At 67.2% G+C, this 18,024-nt stretch overlaps 1 protein-coding gene across 1 annotated transcript; it reads right to left on the reverse strand.

Moving 5' to 3' along the window:
* Nucleotides 1–139: 139 nt before the first annotated feature.
* Nucleotides 140–7,051, reverse strand: KIRREL1 (kirre like nephrin family adhesion molecule 1). The gene is made up of 14 exons (XM_076363901.1): nucleotides 6,962–7,051; nucleotides 6,169–6,318; nucleotides 4,398–4,555; nucleotides 4,137–4,287; nucleotides 2,931–3,036; nucleotides 2,624–2,772; nucleotides 2,366–2,493; nucleotides 2,143–2,269; nucleotides 1,880–1,980; nucleotides 1,565–1,763; nucleotides 1,288–1,395; nucleotides 998–1,137; nucleotides 815–892; nucleotides 140–630 (listed from the first exon to the last, which is right to left on the reverse strand). Exons 1-14 carry the CDS (start codon nucleotides 6,978–6,980, stop codon nucleotides 160–162), a joined length of 2,085 nt encoding a protein of 694 aa, XP_076220016.1. The 5' UTR covers nucleotides 6,981–7,051; the 3' UTR covers nucleotides 140–159.
* Between the last annotated feature and the right edge of the window lie 10,973 nt (nucleotides 7,052–18,024).

The raw sequence follows: 18,024 nt of genomic DNA on the forward strand, positions 1-18,024 counted from the left end.
GTGGCACGGCACGTGGTGTCCAGCCGCCGGAGGAGAAGCGGGGCAGGAGGGTCAGGATGAGCCCCTGAATATCAGGGGACAGTCGTGAGGTACCTGTGGACCCCCGCTGCCTGTGCCCCCCCCCTCCCCTTCGGCGCTGCCTGCCAGCCCCTGCCTGCCCTAGACGTGCGTCTGCATCCGCTGCTGGAAGCGCTGCCCGTAGTCCGAGTGCTGGGAGGTGTAGGAGAAGCGGGTGGCGCTGGCGTACTTGCCCATGGGGTCGTAGGCATCGTAGGGTGCCCGGTCCAGGCTGGGGGGCTGGCCGTACCCCAGGCGGTAGGTGGCATAACCGGCGCCGGCCGGGAAGGCGGCGTGACCCCCGTAGTTCTCGTAGGAGAGCTGGCTTGCCGTCTCGCCGCCGGCTGTGCCGGGAGGGGGTCCGGGACCCGGTGCCGCCTCGGCGTTGTAGTCAGATGCGGGGCCGCGGCTGTAGGTGTTGAGCTGGGCGTAGCCGCTGGAGTGGGAGAGGCGGGAGGGCGGGCGGGTGTCGTAGCGCGCCGGGCCGGGGTTGCGGTAGTCGGCGTAGAGGACGGTGCGGGAGGACGGGCGGTCCTCGTGGGCGCGGACGTTGTAGTAGCCGTTGGTGGGGTCCTGCGAGGAGAGGGGGGGCGGGGGGGGGGGGGCATGCGCTGAGCCTGGCGGGGCTCCGCAGGGAGAGGACCCACGAGTCCCAGCCCTTTCCCCTCCACTGAGCATCCCACAGCCACCCGACTCGGGACGAAACCGGGACCTGCCCCTCTTTTATGCCCCACGCGCCCCGGCACCATCACCGGACCTTGAGCTCGTACTCCTCGCGGGTGTCGATGGTGTCACAGCGAAGGTCCTGCTTCAAGTCCACGTCGTCCTTGAACGACTGCAGGAGAGAGACGGGCTCGTTCCTCCCAGGTCCCATCCATCCCGGCGCGGGGCAGGGGAAGGATCCTGCGTGGTGACCCCCCCGGCGTGGGGTGTCCCTTACCGAGTAGATGGCCTTCATGACGCGGGTGGCCGTGGAGACGCTGGCTGTGTCCTCCTCGCGGTCCGCGTGCAGCGTCAGGGGCTCCCTGTTCACCGTCTCCACCTTGATGTCCAGCTTACGCAGGGTGACGTCCTTGCGGCCTGGGGACACGCGGGACTGGGGATGGAGGGCGGCCGCCGGCAGCATCCTCCCGCTCCCGCCCCGCGGGTGGCATCCCTGCCGTGGGTAGCACCCACAGTCCCCTCTGCCGTGGCTGCAGACCCCCCCCCCCACCCCGTGCCCCCGCTCACTTCCTTTCCGGCGCCGGTAGAGGAAGCAGGCGAGCACAACGAGGAAGCCGATGACGAGGATGCTGGCCCCGATGGTGGCACCGGCGATGATGCCCACGGGCAAGACCTCTACAGGAGACGGGGAGATGTTAGCTGGGGACAGGGGACAGGGGCACTGCCAGGAGGCGGCGGCGGCAGGAGGGCTCCTGCCCTCGCCGAAGCCCCGTCGCCTGCAACGCCCGAGACCTAACCGGGCTCCCCGGCGTGCCAGGCGGCCGCGGTGCCGTGCCGGCGCTACCTTTCTCCTCCAGCTGGATGATGGCAGTCCCTGGCCCGAAGCTGTTCCAGGCCGTGCAGTTGTAGCGGGTCTGGAAGTCGGCGTCCATGACGTTGTTGATGGTGAGGGTGGAGAGGACGCCGCTGCCCGTGTTAGTCCGCTCCACCGTGTACCGCTCCAGCGTCCCTGCCTCCAAAATGTTCTCCTTCCAGGCCCACGCCTGGCCCCGCCGGGGTAGGGGAGAGGGGGCTGTGTCAGCACCCGCAGCTCGGCGTCGTCCCCAGCACGCCCCCCCACCGCCCCCGGCACCCCTGGCCCCCCCGCCGCAGCACTCACGATGCGATCCGGGGGCGGCGTGCTGCCGATGAAACACTCCACCTTGCCGCGGTCCCCGCGCACCGCGTACTGCACGGCCTCGCTCGAGATGATGGGGGGTCCTGCGGGAGGCAAGGGGGGAGCTTGACCGAAGCCCCAGGTTGGGGAGGGGGGGAGCATGCCGCGCCGCAGGCACCGCTCGTCATGGGCATCGCAACCGCATCAACCCGTCCGTGTCCCGGATCAGGGTCTGGAACGGGGCCGGAGAGGGGGGGGGCACTCACCGTTGACGAAGAGGGTGACCTCGCGCTCGCCCACACCGATGCGGGGGACGATGGCTTTGCAGACGTACTGCCCCGCGTCGGCTTGCGTGACGGACTTCAGGTACAGCTGGTTGCTGTTGCTCAGGACCTGGGTGCAAGCGCCATGGGGGCATCAGGGAGGGGGCACGAGACTCCCCCGGACCACCCCCAACCCCCCCGCCCCAGCTCGGCTGCCGGACCCTACCATGTTGGACTCCTTTTTGGTCCAGGTGAGGGTCAGCGGCGGGTTGCCGGACCACACACACGTCAGCGTCACGTCGGAGCCGATGTCCGTGATGGTGGGTTTGGGGTCCACCACGATCCGAGGGGCAACTGGAGAGGGGGGGGGGGAGTGGGGGGGTGGGAGAGGGTGAGGAGCAGAGCCGGGGAAGGGCTGGCAGCAGGCTGGGGGTGCCGGGGGGGAGGGCAGGGGGCGGTTCGGGCCGGGGGCTGCCCCACTCACAGTGCACGTCCACCAGTGTGCTGACGTTGGTGCTGCCGATGTCATTGTGCACCTCGCAGGAGACGGGCTCCGTGAAGAAGGTGTAATCCACCTGCGTGTCGTACTTGTTCTCCTTGGCGTCTTCGATGATCACCCCCCCCTTGGCCCACCTGGGGGGGGGGGGGGGCAGAGACCCAAAGCGGGCGCGTTCAGGGGTTGCGCGGGACCCCCATGGCCCTGTTTGTCCCCCCCCCCCCGTCCCCATGTGATGCTGAAGCCAAGCCAGGAGGTTGGGGAGGGACCTCCTGGGGTCCCGCGGGACCCTCACCTGTAGCCTTTGATCTCGGGGTTGGCGGTCGCCATGCAGGTGAACACGACCCTCTCGCCCTCCTGCACCGTCTGGGGCTGGATGGACAGGGTGACAGTCGGGGGATCTGCGGGAGGGTGGACGGAGCCGTCATGGGCGCTGGCACAGGGTCAGCGTGGCAGAGGGAGAGGGGCCAAAGGGAGAATCCCCCTGCCCAGCGCTGCCCGGACTGCCCGCATCGCCCCCCCCCCCCCGCTGCCACCCAGGGCACGGCCTGCGGTGCGGGAGATCCCAAAAGCTCTGATGCTTGGTGTGGGCACCCAGCATCCCTGCCTGGCATGGGTGCTCGCTGTGGGCGCCCAGCATCCCTGCCTGGCATGGGTGCTTGCTGTGGGTGCCCAGCATCCCTGCCCGGTGTGGGCACCCAGCATCCCTGCCTGGCATGGGTGCTCGCTGTGGGCACCCAGCATCCCTGCCTGGCATGGGTGCTTGCTGTGGGTGCCCAGCATCCCTGCCCGGTGTGGGCACCCAGCATCCCTGCCTGGCATGGGTGCTCGCTGTGGGTGCCCTGCATCCCTGCCTGGCATGGGTGCTGGCGGTGGGCACCCAGCATCCCTGCCCGGTGTGGGCACCCAGCATCCCTGCCTGGCATGGGTGCTCGCTGTGGGTGCCCAGCATCCCTGCCTGGCATGGGTGCTGGCCATGGGTGCCCTGCATCCCTGCCTGGCATGGGTGCTGGCCGTGGGCACCCAGCATCCCTGCCCAGTGTGGGCGCTCACCGTGGGTGTCCCACATCCCTGCCCAGTGTGGGTGCTCGCTGTGGGTGCCCCACATCCCTGCCCGGCGTGGGTGCTGGCGGTGGGCGCCCTGCACCCCTGCCCGGTGTGGGCACCCGGCATCCCCGCCTGGCGTGGGTGCTGGTGGTGGGTGCCGGGCCCCGGCAGGGCAGAGCCTTCCCGCAGCAGCCACTGGAGGTCGGTGTTCACCACGAAGTCCCAGCCTGGCCTCCCGCCTCCAGCCTGGCACCGGCTGGGTGGGACGGGGCGAATCCCCGCCGTGGGCACAGCCCCTCTGCAGGCACCCGCCTCCAACCACGGGGTTGGGGTCCCCCGGGCACCCCACGATGCCCAGGTACCCCGAGAACTCGTCTCCGGCTCCCTGCCCCAGCTACACCCCTGTGCCACCGTCACGCAGGGATTGTCCCCTCCGTCCCCAGCGCTGACTCACGGTGAACGTTGAGCTTGACAAAGGTCTCCTTGCCCGCCGGGATGGCATCGTTGGTGCTGCGGCAGGAGAACACCCGCCCGATGTCGAGGTCGGTTGGGTTGATGGCGAGCTGGCTGGTGGTTGTCTCCCGCTTGCCGTCGGCCAACACCTCCTGCCGGGGAGAGGGGACGGTCCCCGTCGGCTCCCAGCACCGTGCTGGGGACACCGAGGCACGGCGCGGGGCGGAGGGGATGGACGCCGGGTCCTGGCACGTCCCCATACCGTGCTGGTGATGGCTCCGTCCTGCTGGAGCCCGTCCCGGTACCAGACGATGGTGGCCGCCGGCTTGGCGCTGCGTGCCCGGCAGGTCAGGTTGTACGGCGTCCCAGCACGCAGCAGGATCTCGGGGGCTCCGTCGATGGTGGGGTCCTCGGGGGGGACTGCAGAGGGGGAGAGGGGACACTGGGTGGGTGCCGGCTGCCCGGTGACGGGGCTCCTTGCCCGCAGCCCCGGGGCACAGGCAGACCCCGCTCCAGGCCACGTGATGCTGAAAAATTGATGCTGCCCTGATAAAGGGAGGGTGATTAAGGGCAGCGGAGGCAGACCTCCTCCCTGCTGCCTGCAACTGCAGGCAGCATTTGACAGCGAAGCATCAACCGGGCCGGCGCCGCCTGGGTATTAAGCCCCTTTTTGATCAGGAGCTAAAGCCCCGTTACTGATTTATTAGGGCTCGGCTCTCAGGGAGAGGTAAAGGCGCCGTTTGGCGTCGGGAAGGAAACCCTGCGCTGGCAGAAGCCGGGGCAGGGGGCTGGCCTGGGGTGTCCCCGACGTGGAGGCTTGGAGAGGGGAGCTCGGGGGACGGGGTACGGGGGGGGGGGTGTGTGTGTGTCATGCTGCGTGGGCAGAGATGGATGCGCTGGAATGGCCTCGGCTGTTTGTGAACCGCCCTGGGGGAGCTGGCGGTAATGACGGAAACGGGGACTGGGTGTCTGGTGGAGGAGTGCGGTTGTAGGATGGACAGAGAGGGAGGGTCCCCCCTGTCTGGGGACCCCAATACCCACAGGAGCCTCTTCTGCCCAGGGACCCCCATGCCCGGGGATCCCCCTGCGCAGGGACCCCCCCTGCCTGGGGAACCCCCTGCTTGGGGAACCCCCTGCCCAGGTACCCCCCCCCTGCCTGGGGACCTCTCTGTCAGAGGACCCCCCTGCCCAGGGACCCCCCTGCCCGGGGACCCCCCTGCCCGGAGAACCCCCTGCCTGGGAACCCCTGTGCCCAGGGAACCCCTTCCCAGAGACCCCCCTGCTCTGCCCCAGCTGAGCCCCACACTGGGCGGGGGATGCAGGGGGACCCCGCTGAGCTTGGCAGGGGATGGAGGAGACCCTGGATACCCCCAGCCTCGGCGGTGCCACCCCAAAGACCCTGGGGCAGGGCTGTTCCCACCGGCTCACAGCCCCCCCCAGGCCAAGCGCGGCCCCTTCGGGCTGGGGGGTCCCCGGGGACCGTCCCTGCCTGGGGGTGCGGGGAGATGCTCTGGCGGCTGCGGCGCGGGGAGAGCCGCGCTGCTCAGTACCCCAGCCACATCTCCTGCTCACGCGCCTTTTATCTCTCGTCTTTCTAATGGGAATTTCAATGCCAGGGGAAGAAGGAGAAAGAGGGGGAAAAAAAAAATAAATTAAGAAAAGCAAGAAATCCGCCCCAAAACCCCATTCATGCAACATTTCCGCTGCAGCTCCGGCATCTTCTTTCCTTTTTTTTTTTTTTTTTACAAGACACAAAAAGTCAGGGAAATCAAAGTTACTGCACTCGTAGGTCCCGTAACTCAGCCACGGCGTGAATATAGATTAAGGCATTAAAGATAATGGCACATCCAGGCTGCCGGAGGGAAGGGGGAGGGCGGCAGCGCAGGCGGCGACAGCCTTTCCCGTGCCTGCGAGCAGCCGCGCTGCCTGCGACGGCTCGGGGGATGCGGGGCGCGGTGGGGGACGTGGGGTACGGTGGGGGAGGTGGGGTACGGTGGGGGAGGTGGGGTACGGTGCGGGGGCTGGCTCCTTACTCAGCACGGTGAGCTTGGCCCGGCGGGACCGCAGCGCGGCCTCGGTGGCCTGGCACTCGTACACGGCGTCATCGGAGAGCTCGGCGTCGGTGATCTCCAAGTTGTACTGGCCCGAGTCGGCCGTGCCCACGATGCGGTAGCGCGGCCAAGCTGCGGGGACAGCACGGGGAGGGGGGGGGCGGTCAGCACAGAGGGGACGGGGTTCACCCAAATTCTCCAGGGCTGGGGGGATGCTCCAGGACGCCTTTTTCAGGGGAGGAGAGGCCGGTGCGGAAGGGAACCCCCTGTTCATGGAGAAGCAGCTCCTGCCCGTTTGGGTACAGCCTGGGCAGACCCGGGGGGCTGCCGGTTTGCAGGCAGGGCTCTGCCTGCGCCCGGTACCGGCCCCGGTGGGGACATGGGCAGCCAGCGGGGACCTGGCACATGTGGGATCCCTGGCGCACACGGGATCCCTGACACATGGGGGATCCCTGGCGCACGCGGGATCCCTGGTGCACGCGGGATGCTCAGTGCACGCAGGGACCCCAGTGCACGCAGGGACCCCGGCGCATGCAGGGACCCCGGCGCGCGCAGGAAGGAGCAGAGCGCGGGCACCCGGCCCCAGCCGGTGCTTCGCTCCTGGGACACGTGGCATCGGTCCCCGCAGCAGCCGGGGACGCTGCACAGGGAGCTGGGAAACAGGGCGGGGGGAAGAGGCGCCGCAGGAGACACAACACCCGAGAGCCTCCTGCACGGCGACAGCCCCTACCCCGCACGGTGACGTCCCCAGAGCCACCCGCCGCCCCACGGGTACCTTTGAGCCCCTGCCCCATCCCCAGGGCGAGGCCGTCTTTGGTCCATTGCACGATCCCAGAGTAATTGAGCACCACGCAGGAGAGGACAATCCTCTGGCCGGCCACCACCGTCTGGTCCTCCGGCTCCTCCACGAACCGGGTCTGCGCCACTGGGGACAGAGGAGGGGGATTGGCCAGGGCCTGGGGTGCCCCGCAAGCTGGCGGCCGTGCCGGCAGCGCCTGGTGCTCCGTCATGCCGGCAGCTTCAGCACCGCAGAGCTGCCTCCAGCACGGCCCCGCCGGGGCCCCCCCAGAGCTGCCCGCGGTCCCCGGAGGTTTCGGAAGGGCTGCCAGGAATGTGGGACCCCCCAGGCTGGGCTGCACCGCGCCCCCGAACCCCTGCCCCGCGCAGCAGCCGGGATTGATCTCGGTGCCCCGGCACGGCGCCTGTCACGCGGCCAGCGGGTATCGACGAGGACACGGCGGGGGGGGGACACGCGTGGGGTGTGCCAGCGCGGGCGTGCCTGACACACGCGTGTGCTGCCGGCTCCGGGGCAGGGGATGGGGACCAGGACCCCGGGAGGGCAGTGGGGAGAGGGGCGTCTCGGTGGAGGAGCCGCCTCTCCCCCGGCGGTTTTCCCCTCCTTAAAAGCCTTTTTTCTAAAATATTCAAATTATTTCTGCCGTGGCGAGGGAGAGGGGGAGGCAGAAATCCCTTTTGGGGATGAGCAAGCTGCGGATAACGAAGCCGCTAAGTCCCCAGCACAGCCTCCGCCTGCGTGGCCCGGCTGGGCCTAGCATGGCACGGCATGGCACGGCACGGCACGGCTGTGCCGCTCGCGGGGTGCCTCACGCCCTTGCCACGGCCATGCCGGGCACAGCCACAGCTCGGGCACCCCAACCGGCTCGCGTTTGTCCCCCAGCTTGTGCTGCGTCCCCGGAGAGCCGGGGGCTCTGGGCTCCCTCCTGCCTTTGATCCTGCAAACAAAGCCCCCGACAGCTCCCGAAATCCCTGCGCCGTGGCCCGGGCTGCTGCCTCCCTTCCCGGCAGCCCCCGCTCTCGCCCCGGCCCTGAGGACGCCGCGGTGCTGAGGTGCAGCCGGGCTGCCTGTCCCCACCAAGGGGGACGGGACGCGCTGGCGCGTGGCACCCTCCTCGCCGTGCCCGGTGCGGGGGACCGATCCGCCACCATTGCCCCGGCGCCTGCCCGTGGGTCCTGGCACGGGGTGGGGTACGGCAATCCGCAGGGTCTCGAGCTGGAGAGACCCCACGACCCACGCGTGGCATCCCCAGGTGCCAGGCTGTGCCGACAGGCACACCGCAAGAATCAGCATCGGGCATCCCCAAAACCCCGGGATGGGGCACCCCAGGATCCCTGGGACCTGGTACCCTGGGATTGCTGGGACGTGGCACCCAGGATCCCCGGAATGGGGTACCCAGGGATCCTTGGAATGGGGTACCCACGGATCAGGCACCCCAGGTTGGGGTACCCCAGGATCCCCGGGACATGGCATCCCAGGGTCCCCAGGATGGGGTACCCCAGGATCCCCGGGATAGGACACCCCCGGATCAGGCACCCCAGGATCCCTGCGACGGGGCACCCCAGCACAACAGGGTGCAGCAAACGGGCCTCACAGCACCGCTGCCTGCGCGCCGGGGACCTGCAGCCCGCAGCGGTGAGTTGGGGACAGTCACTGCTCCAGGCTACCCTGGGGTGACCCTGTGCCACCACTCCAGCCCCCCCCCAGCCCCAGCCCACGCCTGCGCGGCCCCGTGGCCCCCCCCCCCCACCCCCAGGAGGGGAGACAGAGCAGGAATGCGGGCAGGGAGGGCGATAAAGGGAAGGAGAGAGTGGGAGAGGCGGGGGAAGGAGGGGAGGGATGGAGCAGGAATGGGGGGGCCGAGGGGAGGGGGAAATAAAAAGCAGAGCGGAGATCAAAGAGGAAGGTGCCTGGAGAGAGGTGGGCGTGAGGGAAGATCAGAGCCGGGGAACGGGGAGCGAGACAGGTGGGAGGAGGCGCAGGCAGCGGCGGCCGCCTGCCAGACAGCGCAGGGGGACCCGCAGCCCTCTGCCCGCCCGACGGGCAGCGCCGGCCTGGCCCCGGCTGGCACCGGGCTGCCGTGGCACCGGGGCTGGCACGGCACGGCGCGGGTGATGTTTTCGACAGATGAAGGTGACAACGGCAGGCAGCGAGGAGCTGCCCGCTCTGGATGCTCTGCCCTCCTCCAGCCGTGCCAGCATCCCCGGTGCAGGGGATGCTGCCCCTGCCCAGCCCCAGCTCCGGCAAACTCCAGCTTGGCTGCTCATCCCGGCAGCGGATAATCGGCTGCCGCGGGTATCCATTTAGGCTGCGAGCTCCCCGGGCAGCAGCTCCCTCTTCCGTGGCAGGACGAGGGCACCGCCGCAGCGGGGACGCCCCGTGGTACCCACCCGGTGTGGAGGGGATGCGACCCCCCCCCCCCCCCCCCCCGCCCTGTGCCCATCACCACGCGGCTGTCCCCAAGCACCGAAAAACCCATCGACGGCACCCTCCTGCACCCCAGCGCAGCGGTTCCCCGGGGCAGGGGCCGGCGGGTGCCAGTGCCACCCCCCCCCCCCACCCCGTGCCAGCCGAGGTGGTGGGTCGCCAGCGGGTGCTTGCGGTGGTTGTCAGAGCGCGGGAGCCGTCAGCGCGCGATGCACGCTGGCTTGCAGCGGGCTTCTGCCTCCTTCCCTTTCCCTCCCCTCCTCGAAGGGGCTTTGCCGGGTGCCCCAAGGGACCGGGGTGGTGGTGGTGGGGGGCTTGAACGTCTCCCCCCCATCAAGCAACCCCCTGCGCTGCCCGTCCCGCCGGGCGAAGGGCTGTTTAGTCTGGAGGAGGGCGATACGGGGCCGGCGGGCGCGGGGGAGGCTGCGCGCCGAGCGATTGCCACGGCACAGTGAGCGCTGAAAGTCTTTCCATGTCGCGAGGCCTTGAGGCCTCGTGCCGAGGAATCGGGTGGCTTCCCAAAGGCCGGAGGCTTAAAAGGCAAGGGGTGCCCGCCTCGCCACTGTGCCCCCCTCACCTCGTCGCTGTGCCCCCCTCGCCTCGCCACGCCGCCCCCCGTGAAGCATTGGCACCTCGGCACAGCCGATCCCACCCGCTCCTCACCCTGCGGTGGGCACGGCAGGAGCGGAGGGGGGAGGTGGGGATTGGGGCACGGTGGCCCTGGGCTCCGAGCGTGCATGCACACGTGTGCGCATGGGTGCACATGCAGGTGTGCATGGGAATGTGCATGTGTGCACGGGAATGTGCATGGAGCGCGTGCATGTGTGCATGGGAACGTGCACGTGTGCATGGGAATGTGCATGTGTGCATGGGAACACATGCAGATGTGCACGGGAATGTGCATGTGTGCATGGGAATGTGCATGGAGCACGTGCATGTGTGCATGGGAATGTGCATATGTGCATGGGAATGTGCACGTGTGCATGGGAACACATGCGTGTGTGCATGGAGCACGTGCATGTGTGCATGGGAACGTGCACGTGTGCATGGGAATGTGCATGTGTGCATGGGAACACATGCGTGTGTGCATGGAGCACGCGCATGTGTGCATGGGAACATGCACGTGTGCATGGGAATGTGCATGGGAACACGTGCGTGTGTGCATGGACTGTGCAGGTGCGCGTGGGAACGTGTCCGTGTGCATAGGAGCGCGTGCATGTGTGCACGGGAATACCCGTGTGCATGGGAACACATGCATGTGTGCATGGGAACGTGCATGTGTGCATGGGAATGTGCATGGAGCGCGTGCATGTGTGCATGGGAATGAGCCCGTGTTCATGAAAACACATGCGTGTGTGTGTGGATTGTGCATGTGTGCACAGGAACACATGCATGTGTGCATGGGAACGTGCACGTGTGCATGGGAATGTGCACGTGTGCATGGGAACACATGTGTGTGTGCATGGGAACGTGCACGTGTGCATGGGAATGTGCATGTGTGCATGGGAACACATGCGCGTGTGCATGGGAATGTGCACGGGAACACGTGCGCGTGTGCATGGGAATGTGCACGTGTGCACGGGAACACATGCGCGTGTGCATGGGAATGTGCACGGGAACACGTGTGTGTGTGCATGGACTGTGCAGGTGCGCGTGGGAACGTGTCCGTGTGCACAGGAGCGCGTGCATGTGCGCACGGGAATACCCGTGGGCCCGGGAACGCACGCAGGGGCGCTGGGAACACGCACGCGTGCACGGGCATGCGTCTGTCTGCACGGGAACGCACACGAGCGTGCACGGGCGGAGGCGGGCGGGGTCCCTGCGGGGCTCTCCCCCTGCTCCCGGCGGGCCCACGCGTGGCTCCTGCGTGGCCGGCGAGGCGCAGGGACCCGGCGGGGGCCGGGGAGCCCCACTCCCGGCCCTGTCTCCCTCTGTTTATCAAATGACGGGCTGATTAAGCCCTGGGGCTGGTGCTCCAATCTCCCTCTCTCTCCTCTCCCTATTAAACTCAGGGTTCAAAGAAAAGCTTTTTATTCGCGCTGACAGCTTTCAGATGGAGCTAAATCTCTCCGCGCTAGAGGTTTTTTTTTTTTTTTATTATTTTCTCTCTCTCCCTCCTCCCCTTCCTCTTCTCGCTGCTTTTAAATTTAAGCCTTTCCCCCTTCCTCTTCCCAAGTTGTTCGCTTCTATTTATATTGGGGGGGGGGGAAAACCCCAAAACCCTCCGCTGGTTTTATTCTGCGGGAGAGAAAAGAGGATTTGGCTTCCTTGTGGCCCTGCCCGGCAGAGCGGAAGGGGAGAGATGGGAGAGGAGGGCAGGATGAGGCCGCGGCTGGATGCTGCAGACGCGGCATCGCTCCTGTCCCCGTCCCCATCGCCGTCCCCCCCCCCCCCCCCCCCCCCCCGCTGTCACCGCGCTGTCACCGCGCTGTCACGGCCCCGGCGCCAGCGCCCCGAGCCACTCGTCACCCGGCGCGAGGCAATGGGACGGAAAAAAAAGCGCAAGCGCTGCAGCCGGCCCTGAAATAACCCAACGGGAGGCGGCGGCGGAGGGGACCCCGCGGACCCCTCGCCTGCCACCGGCTGCGTGGGGAAACTGAGGCACGGAAGGGGGCTGAGCTCAGTCCCAGCCGGCAGCACCGTGGCCCGCTGATGGATTCCCACCGGGGCCGGGGCCGCAACCCCTGCGGGGTCCCATCCTGCCAGGCGCTGGCAGAGCGGTGCCGTGCCTCGCCGGGGGGGGAATGTGCCAGCGCCGAGACGTGATCGGCCCTGGCACATCCTTGCGCTCCCCCCCCGCTCCGCCCGGCATCGGGGGCTATTTTAGGCTCCGGCAATTTGGGCCTTTCAGCCAAAGCCGGCCACGTCTCAGGGCAGGGCCACGGGCGGGCTGGTGGGGGTGGCCGTGAGGCCAGCGACCCCCCCACCCTGCATGTCCCTGGGGGTCTCGGGGTGGCAGCGGGGCCCCATCCCGACCCCAGGGACCGGGAGCGGGGCTGGGACAAGGCTCCGGTGAGGTTTCCCCGGGGAGGCCGGGAGGGGGTCTTCACTTCGGGGATGCCCCCGACCATCTCCCGCAGCATCCCCAGCTCATCGCCGGCCCCGGCAGGACGAGGACCCAACCGGCAGCCGCCCGAGCCGGCGGCGCGCTCGCCCGCAGCTCCCAGCCGCTAAATTGCTATTTGCTAGAGAGGGTCCCCGTTGCCATCAACAATTTATGAGCCTCCTGCGCCGCGATTACCCCGGCACGACAGCGCTGGCCGGGAAGAGGCCGAGCCGCGCGCTCTGAAAGCAGCTTGGCAGGAGAAGCCGCTTCCGCTCCTTGTTCGAAGTCACTCAATGCCCTCTTCTATTTTCTTTCTCTTTCCTCTTGGCTTTTTAACGCTAACGTGGCTGGATGGTGGGTGGCAAAGCCGGAGCAGCTCTGGGGCGGGGGGACGGGACGGGACGGGACGGACACGACACGACGACCCTGGGATGGTGATGCTGGGGGTACCGGCAGCCGGGGACCCATCCCGGTGACGGCCGCACCATTTGGGGGTCAAAGCTCTGTCCCCCGCCCCGGCTTCGTTATCAGTCCCCGGCGCATCCTCGTCAAAAAGGCGTCGACCCCATTTGACCAAAATCTCCCTCCTATAATCCCGCTCTGATTGACATTAATTGAATATTACTATCCTTTAATTCCTCAGTAATTGAATCCTGCAGCCGCTGCGCCGTGATGCGCGGGGACGCTGGCGGCATCCCCGCCGTGCCAGCATCCTCGGCAGCCGGTTGTCCCCGTCCCCAGCCCCGCCGTGCCAGCATCCTCGGCGGCTGCTTGTCTCCGTCCCCGTCCCCATCCCGGCTGCCTCCGGACCCTGCGCCCTGGCTCCGCTCCTGGCGCTGGCGGGTCCTCCCCGTCCCGGCAGGAACGGAAAGTATTTCAACACCATCATATGACGCCAGCGCATCACTGGCGAGCGCCCAGCGCCCGGGCTTGGGAGGCACCGGGATGGGGCCGCATCCAGCCGGCCCCCCCCCCCCCCCCCCCCGCCACCGCCATCTCGGGGGGCATCGCTTCGCCCGGCTGCCGCTGCGTTTGACCCCGTTACTTCTGCACGTTGCGATGGCGGTGGCAGAACCGGGGCTGTTTTAAACACACACCCCCCACTCCCCCCCGAGGGGGGGAAACCAGGTGTGGGGGGGCACGGGAGCCCCCGCAAACCACCCACAGACCCCCCCCCCCATTGCTGCACCGTGCCTCAGTTTCCCCCGGGGCTGCATGTCCCTCCCCGTGGCTGGGGACACCCGGGCGTCCCCAGCGGCCCCGGCAGGCTGGCAGGGTGCTGGCGGGGGCCGCTCCCTGCCTCCCCCCCTCCGCTCCCCGCTCCCGAAGCCGGTGGTAGGGAAGCTCTCCGGGGAAAGGATGCTCCAGTTATTTTCATTTTTTAAAAGGCAAAATTATAAAAACAAATGAGGAGGAGATTGGTTCCCCTCCCCCGGCCCCGACGCCTCTCCTCCCCACCCGCTTTCGGCAGCGCCGGGTCCCCACCGCCTCCCCGCGCCCTGGCCGGGGTCACCTTGACCACGGCACCCCAGCACAGCACGCCCCGGAGCACCGGGATGCGGGATGAGCGCCCATCGGGACCGGGGCTCCCCATCCCCTCCGTGCCACCGAAGCGCCCGCGGTCACCCTGGCTCTGCCGTCCCTCCGTGTCCCCAGCAAACCGACGTGCCACGTTCCCCCCCCCCCCCTCGCCCGCCACGGCACCGGCTTCGCCCGTAACCTCCCGATTTCTCATTTCCCGGCCCGGCCGCCATCGCCGGTGACACCAATCTCACAACAAATTTAGCAGCTCATTTCCCGACCCGTCAAATATTCCTCCTCGATTATTCCCTGGGCAGGGAGACGGGCGCTGCCGTGCCACGCCGGCACCTCCGTGTCGGACCCCGTCAATAACCCGGCGGGAGGATGCCCGCGGCAGCGGGGACAGTCCCTGGTACCCCGGGTACCGCTCCCCGGGCAGCATCCGCGGGTTGCCGTGGTCCCCAGGAGACTCTGGCCATCCCGGCGGGGGAAACTGAGGCACGGGGAAGGGAAGAGCTCAAAGGGAGATGGGCGTCCATCAGCCCAAGGATAACCCCGTCCCCTCCGCCGCCGGCGGGACCCCGCGCTCCTCTTCCCGACCCATCCCCAAATTTTCCACCCGAACCTCCTGCCTTTTCCGACCGGCCAGGGCGCGGGGCAGGGGGAAGATGGGCCGAGGCCTCCCGGTCGCCATTAGAGGCAGGGTAAAAATACGCAACGCGGGGACCGTGCAAAACAATTTTCAATTAAAATCTCGTTGGGAAGAGGCATAAATACCGGGGGAGATGACGTGGTGGAATTGGGTTCTATTTTTCCTTCCCGAGGAGCCTTAAATATTCCCCACCTAATAATAATAACATAAAAAAAAAATGAACTCCCGACTTACGAAACAACATATAAATTCCCCTCGTAATTACATTACTTTCAGCGCTGCAAAGATGCCAATAAAATACAAACCAGCGCCGGGCAGAGAGAGAAAATATAGATGAAAATAAACGAATTGCTTTAGTGCGTTATGGCAAACGAGCCAGGCTGGGGGGGGGGGGGGGGGCGGAATGGAACCGTGGGGGCCGGGAGCCCCATTGCTGCCCCACGGGAACCCCACGGGGACACCGCCGCTGCCCCACGGGACTCCGCGCATGTCCCCAAGGCCACACGTGGGGGGTCTAGGGTCGGGTACAGCCCCCCCCCCCCCCCCCCCCCGAGGAGGTACTGAGGGTTCATCCCAAGGGGGACCCTGGTTTGGGGGGGGGGGGGGGGGGCAGGAATCCCTGCGCCCCCACATCCCGCTCCTGCCCGCAGCTCCTGCCCGCAGCTCCTGGCCCCCCAAGTGCAGGCAGAGGCTTGGGGGGGGGGTGGGGGGGTGGGGGGGGGTGAGGGGGGAGCCAGGGGTCTTTGTCTCCCTCCCACCTGCCCCGCGCTGGGGAAGGACCCATCGGCCGCCCAAAGTTGGTGGAAAAACTCGGCCCCTTTTCTCCTGCCGGTGAAAGGGGGCAGCCAGGCAGAAAGACAAAGGGCTCGGCCGGCCCCCAGCGGGGCGATGCGGGGGGCCCGGGGGGCTGCGGGGGGCCGGGGGGCGCCGGGCAAGGCCAGCGGGCAGGGGTTGCAAGGGGCGATGCTGGGGGGGCACGCATGGGCTGTCCGCTTGCACGGGAGCGTGCGTGTGCATGCACCGGCTGTGCGCTTGCATGTGTGTGTGCATGTGTGTGCAGGCACCGGCTGTGCGCTTGCACGGGAGCGTGCGTGTGCATGTGTGTGCAGGCACCGGCTGTGCGCTTGCATGTGTGTGTGCATGTGTGTGCAGGCACCGCCTGTGCGCTTGCACGTGCGTGTGTGTGCGCACACCACCTGTGTCCTTGCAATGGAGTAGGTGTGCACGAGTGTGTGCATGCACCGGCTGTGTGCTTGCACGGGAGCGTGTGTGTGTATGTGCATGTGTGTGCGTGCACTGGGTGCTGTGTGCTTGCACGTGCGTGTGTGCGTGTGCATGTGTGTGCATGCACCGGCTGTGCGCTTGCATGTGCGTGTGTGTGCACACCAGCTGTGTGCTTGCAATGGAGTCGGTGTGCACGAGTGTGTGCATGCACCGGCTGTGTGCTTGCACGGGAGCACGTGTGTGGACACACCAGCTGTGTGCTTGCACAGGCATGTGCGTGTGTGCGTGCACGCCAGCTCGTGCCCTTGCAGCGGAGTAGGTGTGCACGAGTGTGTGCATGCACTGGCTGTGCGCTTGCACGGGAGTGTGTGTGTGCATGTGCATGTGTGTGCATGCACCAGCTGTGCGCTTGCACGTGCGTGTGTGTGCACACCAGCTGTGTGCTTGCAATGGAGTCGGTGTGCACGAGTGTGTGCATGCACTGGCTGTGTGCTTGCACGGGAGCGTGTGTGTGCGTGTGCATGCACTGGCTGTGTGCTTGCACAGGAGCATGTGTGTGTGTGTGTGCATGTGTGTGCACGCACCGGGTGCGGTGTGCTTGCACGTGCGTGTGCGTGCACACCAGCTGTGTGCTTGCAATGGAGTCGGTGTGCACGAGTGTGTGCATGCACTGTCTGTGTGCTTGCACGGGAGCACGTGTGTGGACACACCAGCTGTGTGCTCGCACAGGCATGTGCGTGTGTGCATGCACGCCAGCTGTGTCCTTGCAATGGAGCAGGTGTGCACGAGTGTGTGCATGCACCGGCTGCGTGCTTGCACGTGCGTGTGTGCGCACACCAGCTGTGTACTTGCAGCGATGTACGCGTGCGTCTGAATGCACTGGTTGTGCACTTGCACGGGAGTGTGCGTGTGTGCACCAGCTGCGTGCTTGCAATGCAGTGCATGTGCACGTGCGCGTGCGCGCGCGCACCCGCTGTGTGCTTGCACGGGAATCTCTCTGTCTTGTAAGAGCTGGGAGCGCGAGTGCGGGCCATGTGCGTGCACACGTGTGTGCCGGTGTGTGCAGCCACGTGCACGTCCCAGGCGAGGACCGACACCCTCGTGCCACCCCCAAACGAGCTTCGTCAGCCCCGCAGCACCCCTGGGCGTCCTTTGCACGCTCCCGGCTCCGAGCAGGGACTCGGGCTGCGCCTTCGACGCTCAGAGGCTCCGCAGGAGGGGCGAGGGCGCAGAGCGGAGCTGCCTTTGCACCCCAGCCGCCTTCCTCCTCCTCCTCCTCCTCCTCCCCCCGGCGCTGCCCTTTGCACCGCTGCCAAACAAAGGCCTGGGCTGCAGATGTGCGGGAAGCTGCAGATGTTGCTCCCACCCGGGTTTCCCGGGGTCAGCCCCCCCCCCCCACTCCCCCCCCCGCCCCCCAATCCCAGGGGTCCCCTACCCAGAGCGTCCCACCCCGTCCAACCTCCCCAGCATCTCCCAGCGGGGACCAGGGCCGGCGGGTCCCCAGGTCAGAGCCCCACCGCGAGGGCACGGACCCTGACCCGAGGTCCCCGTCCCCAAGCCCTGGGGGAACCCGGGTGTCCGGGCCCCCTCCCCAACGCCCCCCCCCCCCCCCCCAGCCCCCCCCCGCCCGCAGACAGAAGGAGCTGGCGGATCCGCTCCCCTTGTTATTTCCTTTTCATTTCTGGGGCTGTCAGAATTACGGAGCGGGGCTGTTTATTGGCTTGAGTTTAATTAATTTGTGTAATATCCCTGTTAGGAACAATGTCTAATTAAGACTTTTGTTTGTGTGTGCGCGGGGAAGCGGGGGGGAAGCTCTTCTTTGGGAAAAGGGGGCGGGAGGGGGGATAAAAATCCCTAATCATTAATGAAGGGGGGGGAAAAAAAAAAATACATATATTTAAACAGCGCTGGCATCCTTCCACCAAGCTGCTGGTACGCGCTCTCGTTACAGATGTCTTAATGAGACATCTCTTAATAATGGCATTATCATTCACATTGAATCGGGACAAGCAGCTGTGAGAGCGCGAGGCTCCGATACGGGCCCCTCCGCGTCCCAACGTACGGAAAAGGATGAGTCAGAGGACGAGCCCCGGCCTCGTTAGCCGCCCGAGGAGCTCTCTCCTTAGGGACGGGGACCGCGTGCGCGACGGGGCGCGCGCGCCCCGCGCCGTG

This window comes from Aptenodytes patagonicus, unplaced genomic scaffold (assembly GCF_965638725.1).
Source record: "Aptenodytes patagonicus unplaced genomic scaffold, bAptPat1.pri.cur scaffold_203, whole genome shotgun sequence".
NCBI lineage: Eukaryota > Metazoa > Chordata > Aves > Sphenisciformes > Spheniscidae > Aptenodytes > Aptenodytes patagonicus.

Bases quoted from the DNA above. Each gene is read 5' to 3' on its own strand.
- KIRREL1 (XM_076363901.1), bottom strand. The intron at 3,037-4,136 runs GTGAGTCAGCGC...ACCCTCCCGCAG, and splicing joins TGTCAAGCTCAACGTTCACC to ATCCCCCGACTGTCACCCTG. The intron at 2,270-2,365 runs GTAGGGTCCGGC...GCTTGCACCCAG, and splicing joins CCAAAAAGGAGTCCAACATG to GTCCTGAGCAACAGCAACCA.